The sequence below is a fragment of the Ictidomys tridecemlineatus genome, chromosome 2, assembly GCF_052094955.1.
Source record: "Ictidomys tridecemlineatus isolate mIctTri1 chromosome 2, mIctTri1.hap1, whole genome shotgun sequence".
Classification (NCBI taxonomy): Eukaryota; Metazoa; Chordata; class Mammalia; order Rodentia; family Sciuridae; genus Ictidomys; species Ictidomys tridecemlineatus.
Genome location: NC_135478.1, coordinates 198,520,118 through 198,532,946, shown reverse-complemented (window position 1 = coordinate 198,532,946; position 12,829 = coordinate 198,520,118). Strand labels below are relative to the sequence as shown.

At 38.8% G+C, this 12,829-nt stretch overlaps 1 protein-coding gene across 2 annotated transcripts in view; it reads right to left on the bottom strand.

The window, feature by feature from the left end:
- Positions 1 to 12,829, bottom strand: part of Slc25a13 (solute carrier family 25 member 13) — a 186,825-nt gene that overhangs the window by 22,703 nt on the left and 151,293 nt on the right. For both annotated transcript variants that reach the window (XM_078040387.1, XM_021730709.3), the window contains one exon: positions 4,992 to 5,132. In XM_078040387.1, coding sequence (XP_077896513.1) covers positions 4,992 to 5,132 — 141 coding nt within the window. The remainder of the gene's footprint in view (positions 1 to 4,991; positions 5,133 to 12,829) is intronic.

Genomic DNA, 12,829 nt, shown 5'->3' with positions numbered 1-12,829 from the left:
CATTCACTTAGTGAAGGACATCTTGGTTGCCTCTAGGTTTTGGCAACTGTGAATACAGTTGCTATAAATATTAAGAAAGTGTATTGTGTGAATTAATCTGACTTACATTTTAAATGGATCATTCTAGCTGCTGTAATAACAATGAATTTGGAGTCAAAGTCAGAATAAAGTCCAGATGAAGACAGAAGTAAAAGTGGGAGAGTGAGAGCAGCCATTAGGGTGGCAGTAAAACCAAAGCATGCCCCTTGATGTCAGACAACTAGTGTTCAACACATTCTCAAAGCAATAATTAAACAATTTCATTCTTCATGTGGGGCATATGCATATAAAAAGAAATTTTAAAAAGCTGATAAACTGAGGAATTATTCGTATAAGTACTATGTGTTATCTGGATAAAATTAAACTGATGGAATTTGATTAGACCTATTGAAACTAAAAAATGTACATGCCCCTTTGACCTGATATCTTCACTCCTAGGAATTTATTCTTTGTACACACTTATAAAAGAATATCAAAATACCAAATTATACTGTCGCATAGTGTGTATATATGTATAAGTAACAAATGCCACTATCATGTATAATTTTAATGTACTAATTTAAAAAAACAAAAAAAATTATCAAAATAAAACACAGGGAAGTTCACCAGGCATTGCTTGTATTTCCACACTGGAAGAAACATAAGTATTCATTAAGAGGAAACCAGAAGGCTTGATTGTGGCTAGCACGTGGGAGGCCCTGGGACTAATCCTTAGCACCGAATATAAATAAATAAAATAAAGGTATTGTGTCCAACTACAACTAATATATATATGAAATCAGTTAAAAAAAAACTTACACCCAGCATGGACGTGGTGGGAGAGAAAAAACTTTTAAATAATTGTATACCACTATCAAATAAAACAAGGAGAGAAAGTGAGAAAGAGAAACATTGTGCCTAGAAGTACTCTATTTGTACTAAAACACCACAGGCTATATTGATACTGGTAAAGTTTAAAATACAGAGAGAGAAAGAATGAAAGGGATGAGGAGACAATACTGATCTAAATAGACAAATTTTTCCAAGGATTTATAAAAAATTTAAGCAGCAACTATTTGAAGAGAATGGAAAAGTAAAGGTTGGAGAGAGAATTTACTTCCCTCCATATACCCTTCTCAATAGTTTGAGGTTTTAAAAATATCAACTTGTATTTTATTTGAAGATTTAAAAAACCAAACCTTTGAAAGAAGTAACAAAATAAACAAGAACACACAGATATATCATTGCTTGCTTTTGCAAGATATGGACAATAGCTTCAATATTCATTTAGACACAATGGATGAACTCAGGTACCCACTGATGCAGGTAGTTGAGAAACACACTTGAAAACTGTCAAACACAGTGGGTGAAATGAATGCCTTTGATCAGAACACAACAGCCCATATTCCTAAGCAACTTTCTAGTATAGTGTTTTATTTGTGATTATGCAATTTGAAAACTGTTTTGAACAATGCTTGATGGATCCTAGCTCTCAGTGCTTTACTAAACAGTTTCCGAAAAGAGGCATGAACTCTTCTGGGCTTCCTAAGGAAGCACCTTTGGACCTATGATAGCTCTGCTGCCATTTAATGTTTAACAACAAATTTTATAAGTTGACAGCTCCTATGGAATAGGTAACATTCAAAAGTAGATGAATGCAACTTTCTTTCCTATGAGAGAATCTGACTTATTTTATACTCCAGGGGCTTATGTATAAAAGAAAATCTTTCTAGGAAAAGATAATTACATCCAGTTTTTTGTTGTTGTTTTTCAATGCTGAGGATCAAACCCAGGGCCTTATGCATGCTAGGTAAGTGCTCTTCTACCCAGTCCCAACCTCTTACATTCTTAAGAAATGTAATATATGTTAAAGATTTTTTTCTTAACTACATCACAATCAGGCAGCTCTTCCAAAGGCAATGATTTATTCTGACTTTACTTCAACCACCTATTTTCTGCATGCTATAACTAGAGCTCTCTAAATGTCACTATGTTAGAGGGGGGCTTTGTTTACATAGTTTCCTATATTGGCTCTAAACTATTTCTAATTTCAGGAATGTGAAATGTTTACCAAATCCACTCTTTTTCAGTTGCAAATGTATTTCTAAAGCAAGAATTCTAATTGCCATTTACTGGGAAGTTGCAGGATAGTTAGGTATTTTGCAAGTCAATTCAGGAGAAAAACAGAAAGCTTGCTTAAGTCCAATTCAGGTAAGGTTAAGCTCAGCAGGCCTAGACACACAGACAGAGCCAACCTCTCACTCCTCCTGTGCACGCCATTGTAATGTTAACAGAGCAAACAAAAGACCCCAGGGGAAGAGAAGGCAGATTACCAGTCCCAACAAAAACTATGACAGTGGTCTCTTTTAAGACCCACAGGGAAGGACACAAACCAGGCTTATTAGTTCACTTCTTGCCATTTGCATTTTTCTACCCAATCAAGGCAACAAACAGAGAAAGGCACTATTGCTAAAAAGAGCTACCTTGAAACAAAAACAGGTTACATTCACGGCAATATTAAAGCTGTGATGCTCCCTAAATGGAGGGAGCTTAATCTACTGAAATGATTTCTGACTAGGAAAGGTGAGGAAGGATAGGTAACGTGGGGTGGGGCTGGCACCCATGTCACTAGGCAAGGGAGAGGCTAGAAGCCAGGATATCAAAAATGAGGATCAGCTAGAGTGGTAAGGCAAGAGCCAGTTGACTGAAAGAAGCAGACACCACAGAGAGGTGCATGTCCACCTAAAGAAGACTCACAAGTCTCCAGGAATTCAGTTGATATGGATGGCCAGCATGAAGGTGGAGACTGCCAGGTCATTCTCTTGCAAAGAAACCAAGTTTCCAGCCCAAAGCACTAGTGACTTCACTTGGTAATTATCAATACACCAAAAACCAGTGTATTGTGAGACAGCGCCAAGCTCTGTGGAATGCCTCTGAACTAGATTAAATTACTAGACTAGTAATTAAACTAACTTTACATGGGAGAGTTCTCCTGCTCAAACTTGAGCAATCCTGCTCATTTCAGTAAAGCAATTTTAGCACAAAAGTGGAAACAAGCAACTTCTGAGCCTCTGTTTCAGCTCAAATACCAAGGCTGGCAGCCTCTGTTCACCCGACTGCAAAACCAGGATACCAACTACTTCCAAAGAGTGTTAAAGGGAATTAAGATTATGAAATAATGTGAGGATGAAAAGCACAAAGTCTCTGCCTCGTAACATCTGCAGGTGATTTAACAGGCCCTGTTTCTGTATCAGCAAACAAGTTTTTACCATTTTATCCATCTAGAATTCTGATGACAGTCACCATCAGAGTACCCAAGTGCTTTTTACCAGACAGCCCCACTGAAAGACTCCTTGGCATCCTGTCAAAATGACAAGCTGCTACATGGTGTTATACGCTGCAAGAGCCTAAAAATTTAGAAAAGAAGATGATTTCAAACTGATCTATGCTATGCCTCATAATAATACTGTTTATTTCTTATAGCTGGATAATGAATTGGTAAAGAAAATAGCTTTAGAATGCTGCGTACTGCACAATCCCTGATTGAGCATCTTAAGTGCAACTTTAAAAAAAAAATCAGCATTTTTATTCTCAAAATCCACATATGCTTAAGTAAATAAGGCAAGTTGTTCCTATCTCCCCAGATCAATCTCATTAAGGAGGACATCACATTGTATTTGATTCTTACAAAGACTCAGCTTATGGGGTGCTCTTTCTAACCACTTGACCATGATAAATATCATTTGGGGAATGTAGATTTGCCTGAAATAACCTCAATTATTATTAATTCTGGATATTTAGTGAGATCACCTGAAGAATTCTGGGTAGTCAAAAAAGGGAGGAAAAAAGTATTGGGGTAAGATCTCACAAATGCTACACTGAATGTCAAAACAAGATATTAAAAAGTTCTCTAAAAAGCAATATGGTAGTAAACTGAAATCCATGGGGATCAGTTATACCCACTCGGTATGAACTGAGACTAGGAAAACAGAAATTAGTCTCTCAATGTTACATGTCTGTGGGATAAAATTTCCAGGGACAATATTGTACACGAAGATCAAAAGAGCTATATCTTGCAGAGGGTAAAAATGAAGACAGTATGCTCTGTAAAACCACATTAATAGATGATTCAAAAAAGAATTAAGTAGTGATCAAGACATTGGTTTAAAATTTACATGAATAATTGGAATAAGACATTTCTTGATATTAGCCATAGAAACAAACCATTATTAATTTCATATAATTGTTTTTATAATTTCTGTGTAAATATAAGAAACTACTTTAAGTATACATTTGACTTATCCCCCTATATTCTTAAAGGTTTACTTATTCAAGTTGGTCTAAACATTTTTTTGGAATCTTACTGAAAAATGGTGATAGTCTTAGAGCAGGGCATATATACAAATGATTTTGGTATATTTCATTACAACTTTATGGTAGAATGATGTGAATGAAAATTTTCAAATATCCTCTGAAAGTTTGTTTTTTAAATAATTCTGAAAAAACATTTCTAAATGAAAACTGGTTAAGATTTATAATACTTGAGAGGTGACATAGACATAGAAAACACAGATAGGGCCAATGTGTAGGATAGAAAATAAAATTCTTGCCCTGGTATGGGTTAACTGAACTCAGGATGCCTCCTGAAGATGGTGCCCTAGGATTTTTGCATATATCCCTGATGAAGGAGGACATGGAGAATTAGGTTTTTGTATCAATAACAAATCAAAATAAAGCCCCAGCCAGTGATGCTGTAAAGAGCTGTGCTGAACAGCTCTAGTGGACACCATTCACATCGTAGTCAGCTTGGATTTGTGTATCTGTGAAGTCAGTGTTTTGGCAGATGGCAGAATGGGTACCTCCCTATGGGTTCCAGAAGAACATTTCTTCACAGGAAAAGTCAATTTCATGCTGATGAACAGTTACTAGTTTAGCAAATGATCAAGCAATTCAAACAAATGATTAATAGATACCTTGTAGATGCCAAAGAACCCCAGATCTCGGAGGACGGACAGAGCACTGACTCGGGGTCCAGTGGTGATTTCTCCAGCCACTTGCAAGCGGATCTTGACAATTTCTAAAGGATTTGTAAAAATCACTTGGGAGCCTCCAGCCTAAAAAGATAAAGAGAAGATTTAGGATCAAACTGGGAAATGGTAAGGTGGGTCACAAAGAAATGAACAATTATTCTCAATAAAGCTTAGAAAGTTCTGTGCTAAAGAGTCTCTAGTTTTAGTCTTTGTCCCATCAATTAAAACAGCTTGTTGATCAAAAGCTTGAATCAAAATACAGTTACTGTCTAGAAGCCTCAGGTGGAGATCCTGCCTCCTTAATGTGGAGGTTGTGAGAGCACCAAGCCCAGAAGATTTCCCATTGGCCTCACTTGAATCCTCATAGAATAGCAAAGGCTCTTTGAAGTACAAGCAACTGCCACACAGGCTCAAAGCCACATAAGCAGAGGAAGAAATAAAATCATGTACTATCCAAATACAGAGACATATTTGCCTCTCCGAATACGAGGGGAACAAGGAGGACAAATGTTCTTAAATAATGGATTTTGTGATTCTAGGATGATTCAAAAATCACCAGTGCTATGGTTTAGAGGTGAGGTGTCCCCTAAAAGTTAATGTGTGAGACAATGCAAGAATGACTGGGTTCTGACAGCCTTAACCCAATCAGTGAAATAATCGCCTGATAAGGATTAACTGAGTGGTAACTAAAAGCAGGTAGGATGTGGCTGGAGGAGGTGGGCACTAGGATACACCTTGGGAGTTTATATTCTGTCTGGTGAGGGGAGCGCTCTCTCTCTCTCTCTCCCTCTCTCTCTCTGTTCCTAGGTGCCTTGCTCACAACTGCTTTCCTCCACCACACTCTCTGCCATCATGTTCTGCCACATGTCGGGCCCTGAGGAATAAAGTCAGCCACCTATGGATGGAGATCTTTGAAACCATGAGTCTCCAAATAAACTTTTCCTCCTCAAATTGTTCTTTAGGTCTTTCGGTCACAGTAGCAAAAAAGCAAAAAACAGCCAGAGAACATGTCCACTTAGGTTAAAAAATAATCTTAAAAAAAAAAAATTGTGGGGGCTGGGTTTGTGGCACAGTGGTAGAGTACTCGCCTCGCATGTACAAGACCCTGGGTTGGATCCTCAGCACCACATAAAAATAAATAAGGGACATAAAGACACTGTGTCCAACTACAACTAAAAAATTAATATTTAAAAAATTTGTGGATCATCAAATACCATTTTATAGAATTATAATTTTATTTATTACCTGTGGAAAGAATTATTCTTTTCATATAAGAAAAATGGTATGTCAAAGTAGTAAAAATATGCATTAAATCAATTATGGTCTAAACTATGAACAATGTGTGTTATTTCATTCCAGAAATGGCTGGATGCCACTCCTCCAAGAACATTAGTGAAATCTTTAAAATGCACTATACAGGAAATTTTAAGCTAGCTATTTTGAAGCTAAGCCTATGCTTATTACCAGCAATTATATTATTTCATAGTGTACTTCAACTTGTTATTCATTGTCATGAATATACTAAATTTTATATAGCCAAACTAAGGTTACTATATAGCACAGTTCAGAATACCTGTTTTACAGTAACCTCACCAAAGCCAGACCACAGACACAGAGCTGCTGTTTTATAGCTTAGTAGATGTCATCAGGGCAAGTGGTACAATATCACACCAAACTACCTCTTGGTAGATTCTCTACTCTCAGTCCCCAATGTATGCAGCCTCACAAAATGGTCTTGGCTAATTATAACTGGCTACAAAGATGGTCTTTGAAGACCATTATTATTTATAATAGATGACAGTAAGTAGGAAACAAAATAAATATACAATGACAAGGGATAGATTAATTGAGCATGTCCACATATTGAGATACTGTGCAGTTAAAAAAATAATTCTGTGGAGAAATATTCAATAGATACTATTAAGTAGAAACTCTAAACATTAAATATATTTAAAATACATGTAGGCTTTTCCCCCTGATGTACCCTACTACACAGAAGACATACACCAATGTGGTGCTTTGGGGGTAGTAAGATTTCAAATAGTTTACTTCTTCTATTTTTTTCATATATGTGTGTGTATGTGTGTGTGTGTGTGTGTGTGCGCGCGCGCGCGCGCACATCTGCACATATACACCTGCACGCGCACACATTATATATATATATATATATATATTTGTACACACACATATAGAAAGAGATATCATGTGCTACTTCTATAAAGAAAAGTAAATTCTTGTGCATAAGTTCAAAGAAAAATGTTCATTTACTAACTCTAAATCAAATTGTTTTTCCATTTTTACCAATCTGATATCATAATCAAGACACAGTTGTTCTTAAAAACAGACAAGGATTTCCTCTCTGTCCTCATTTAGAGGGGAACACCATTCACCAGTGTTGACAATGGCAGACTATCTCTTCTTGGCTGCTTTTATCATGTTTTGCTCATTGGCTTCACCTCTAAGGGGATGAGCCAAATGAGCTTGGTAGGAACAACGTGGATTGGGCTCACTGAAAGACCCAGGAGGCCCTCATAAAGTAGGAAGCAGAGAATGGGATGGCACCCCAGAGGGTGGGTGTCCTGGTCCACAGGCAGCCTGTTCCCTTACTCTATGGCTCAGAGCAGCCCTGCTTGGCTCATATGCTGCCACTGCCTTACATGGTAAGAACATCCCCTGCCTGTCTACTGCCCTTAGTGTTCTGTGGGTTTATATCTGTCTTTTCAATGGGTCATGAAGGGAGTTGTTGAAGGCTTCAGAATGAAGAGATGAAACAGATTTTGGTAATTACACTAAGTATATGATAAGCATTCTGTGTGTGCTTCAGAAGCACACAGTGTAATGAAATGAAGCATATAGAAGTGAACTGGTATCAAGAGACTCACAAAAATGAACAAAAATTTAAAATATAAAAGATCTTACAGGAGCAAAATTGATGAGAAAGTTTCACCTGGATAGAGTTAGCTTGAGGGCTCATTTCTAAAAGAGCCAACAATGGTAAAATCATCTCTACTGGAGATAAAATAAAGTGTAATCAGAGCATACCATCTTCTTGGAGAACAGAAGTGCAGCCCACCTGCATTCAAGCCCTGGCAACAGAGGGTAAGGAGGTAGCTGAGCACCTTGTGTGAAGAGCCAGCCTTGGCCCCCACATGGATCAAATTCTTGCTTGCCAGGAAGAGCAGAGACCACGAATGTCCAGCTGCCACACAGTGCCCAAGACAGCACAGTGGTTCCACACATTCAGGTTTCTTTCCTCTGCTCCTAATGAGCTGACTTTCCTCCTTGGCTGCAAATCACAATCACCTGCAGAGCTTGTGAAAAACAGTGCCTTCTACACCCGACTCTACACAGCTCAATAATTTCTGCATTTGCCCTTATTAAAAAAAATAATTATTTTGGGCAATGAGAGTTGACAGAGTTCCTTCAGTTCCTCACTGCCTCCTGCATCAGCTTCCCAGGTAGCTGGGATTATAGGCATGTGCCAACATGCTTGCCAATCACTGTTAATTCCAAGGGTTTACTAAGTTCCGAGGGTTTACTAAGCCCTCCTTAAGACTATGATTTCTAGTCTCAAGTCTTCCATATTATTTCAGAGAGTAAATTTCACTTTTTACCTCTGATCTCATAACCAAATGCTGCTTTATTAAAGGGTACAATTTTTAGTTACAGATTGTTGTCTATTATCTTCTGTATTTACTACTGCTTGTAAAAGTTCTGAACAATGTATATATAGTCAAATATAAATACTTAGCTCCCTGACTCCAAGCCAATTGACAGATAACCAATTCTTTCAACTGAGTTCTCATCACTGAGAATGATGCAAGAGACAAATCCACTTCAGAGAGCTCATCAGGGGGAAAGAGTGCAGTGATACCAGGAAAAAAATAACCCCTGGTAGACTCAGGAAGAAAGAATCTACAGACTCAAAGTGGCACATTGTAAAGGTGTCAAAGATGAAACAGGTCCTTTGGAGTCAGGCTGGAAGGAAATTCGAGACTCGAAGGCACCGAGAGAAGATGCTTATCATCAGATGCACAGGGTCTGAGTATCACCGCGGCTTGACCACAGTGAATGAAGACCAGGAGTTGGATGAGCAGCAGCCAGAATGGTGCTCTGTGGCCCACCTTAAAGACTTCATTTCACAGTACCTTAGCCATGTTGCTCCTTCACAGAGATCAAAGATAGGTGAATCGGCAGACAACGAACAGGAACACCTATTGTGTGCAATGTCTTTGTCTCTCATCACTTGAGAGCTCTGGCTGTGTGAAGATACTGGTTTTTTTTTGTGCATGCAATTTTGTCACAAATCATTTCCCCATGACTTTTTGGAGTATGACAAGGAGGATGGGGAGATTTTCCATACTGAGCTCCGTGTGGCATATTGTTTTTACAGTGGGGACACTTTCTTCTCTACAGGTTTCCTGTCATAGTCTTTGTTACTGAATCCATCTTAGAAAGAAACACACCTATTAAAGACCACTTCTACAACTCCATCATTCATTCATTTGTTCACTAAATATTTATAAGCATTTGTGTTCAAAGTTTGTGCCAGGAATTGTAAGGACACAAGACAAGAAAGCATTCCTGTCCACCAGGAGCTACTAGGTATTGCTTTACATATACTGTGACTCTTTTAGTCACTCAAGGTGTTCCCCCCCCCCCCGAGATTTTACCTAGGAGTAAATAGAGACCAGAAAAAGATTAAAGCAATTGTTATGAGCTGAATTGTGTTGTACCATAAGTCATAGTTGACCATGACTAACCCCTCTGAGGCACCAAACTACCAGCGCTTCAGAATGTGACCATGTATTTGGAGATGGGGCCTCTAAAAAGAGAATTAAGTAAAAATGAAGTCTTTAAGGTGGGCTTTAATCCAATCTCACTGGTATTCTTATAAGCACAGGAAATTAAACACAGACACGTAAGAGTACAGGAAAAAGACTATGTGAGGACTCAGGGAAAAGACAGAGATCTCTAAGCCATGGAGGGAGGCCTCAGAGAAACCAAACCTGCCAATACCTTCATCTTGGACTTCCATCCTTCAGGAATGTGATAAAATAAATTTCTGTAGTTTAAGCTGCCCAGTCTAGGGCATTTCACTTTGCAACTCATATTGCAGTTTGCCTAGGTTACCAGGAAAGCAAGCAGAATAAAGAATTCTCCATGGAGTTCAACAACTACATGACTTACAAGTGTAGGAAATGGTATGTGAGAAAAGGCAAAACTATTCCCGTGTGATAAGAGTTAAGGTCCAGACAAATTGGTATGACAGTTCAGAGGAGGGCAAGAATTCTGGCTGGGATGTTCCAGGAAGTGGTAAAGCACATGAGATAACATGGTGGCTACTGACTGAAGAGGCCTTAGAGCCTAGGTAGTCCAGACAGAAATTGCACAAAACCTCAGTGACTGGGGTGACCAAAGGCATGCCATACTTAAATGAGTAACACCATGCCCGTCAACTAACATTTTTATAAAGATGATAAGATCTACATCATCATCCACCAGCATTCACCTGAGTGCTTACTAAACCAGGCACTGTGGTAAGAGTTTATAATCTTTTTTTCCACTGCTGGGTTGGTCTTTTTAAGATCATAACGTCTTTTAAGATCATAAACTAAAGCTGAGAGGAGTAAAGGAGGTTATTTACCTTGCTTAGGGTCACACAGCTGGAAAGATAGGACTTGGATTCTACCTGGAGCTGCTGATGTGACAGCCCGAGCACTCATACTGCTACTGCAATGGAAGTGGTATGGAAGAGGATAGCTGAAAAGCCCTCTGCTGGGCCAAATCATGGATGCTCTGTGACACCATCTTGATGGACAGGGTTGCATACTGGATTTGGTGCATGTGAGCTTGTAGAAGGAAGGTAGTGGGTAAACACAGTTTAGGAGTTGGAGAGTAGTCTGACTAGTATCTACATATCAGGAAGGTGCCTAGGAGCAGTGGAAGAGGAGGTATTAGGGAAAGAGAGCCCTGAGGCAGGGAGAGCAATTAGGGTTAACAATCAGGGTTTTAGCAGAGTAGGTGAGAAATGAAAGTCCACAATTAGAACAATTACTCTGTAATGAACTAGGAAGTGAGTAATAAGTGCAATAGAGACCAAGAGGGTTTGGCTACAGAATATGGGGCAAAGAAGAACCTACATTTTTGCATCTCCTTAAGAGGAACAAAGGGTTTTAAAGAGAAATAGGACAAAAGGCAAGGAAGAGTGAGTTTGGAGAAAAGAATGGAGACACCTGTGAGGGCAGATTCCACATAAATCAGAAGCAGGAGAGTGATTGGGGGGGGGGAAACAAAACTGAAGGAAGAACTTATATGGAGTGGGAGGAAGAAAAAAAGAGACCTAAGAAGGGATGAGAAGCCTCCAATACACAGCAGTGTTACGGTCATCCGGGCACAGAAGGCAAGAGACAAGCTTACAGAAGGCAGGTGGCGAAGTGACCAACAGCATCTGCTGACACAGGCAGGCTAAGTGGAGCCCACCAGGACCAGGGACCAGCGACGGCAAAGCGGAGGCTGAGGATTTAGAGAGCTGTGTGGTCTACACCTTCTGATGAAGGGAAGATGATAGTGATTTGTGAGAGCAAATGAAAATTTACTTAGGGTAGTTAAGGAAAAAAGACCTGGGGGAAAAGGAGACTGTGGAGATGAAACAGAGCTAGGGATAATTACTCCTCGGTTAAGCAAAACAGCACAAGTTCCAAGTAGAGGAAGAGGAGAAGTGGAAGATACAAATATGAAGCCTTTGCTTTCATGACACTCATAGAACTAGGGGACAATTTTGTTACAAGACCAAAACTGATAACTGGTCATTGTCCCATTTGTGCTTTGAAGATAAACAGAATCAAATGGAACAGAGTTTGGCACAAGGAGACACAAATCAAGGTCTGATGCATCAACCAAAATAATAGTCGATCCTCTTGGAAAATCAATGATAAGATAGTATTCTGGCTCTCCATAAGAAGTTGTGGTGAAGTCAGTCTGATCGGTACACAGGGCTGAAGTAGCTACTGACTCTAAAGATGAGTCCACAGACAACTGCTCATGCATTCTGTTTCACAACCCAAATACACCGGGAGACACAATGGGCCCCCATCTGTTTTTACACAGGGCTCTGCATCTGCACCTGTCCCAGGGAACCCAGAACCTGAGCAGCCCAGTGATGGGTGCTCTATTAGGAGCCTACTAGGTGCATATAGGACTGTAGATGAGCAATGACTTAAGTTCAGTGCCATGTGGATTCTTACTCTGGCTATTAATGGCAAGTCCTGAACAAGAACATTTGATTAACTCAACTCTATTCACATTGACTACTGGCATGGGTATAATAAAAAAATTCTGTAGCATTTTTAAGAAGATGGATCCTGGCATTCAAAAACATGTATCCTTAAAGAGAAAGATGGAAATGGTACACCAAAAATAATCTTACACGTTAACTTCTTTTTTAAAAAAAATTTAAGTTTGTTTTAGTTACACATGACAGTAGAATACATTTACGCACGTTGATATATCATACATAAATGTGGTATAATTTCTCATTTTTCTTATTATACATGTTGTAGAATCATATCAGTCATGCAATCACTTATAGACATATGGTAATAAGGTCTGTTTCATTCTACTATCCTTCCTATCCCCATATCCCCTCCCCTCTCTTCACTCCCTTTCTACTATTCAGACACTTCATGTCTCTTTAAACAAAAAGTTTTCTTCATTTTGATCCTATATATTTCATGTTGTTATTTCTGACTAATGCCACTTATTTTAAAAGAACTTTCAAA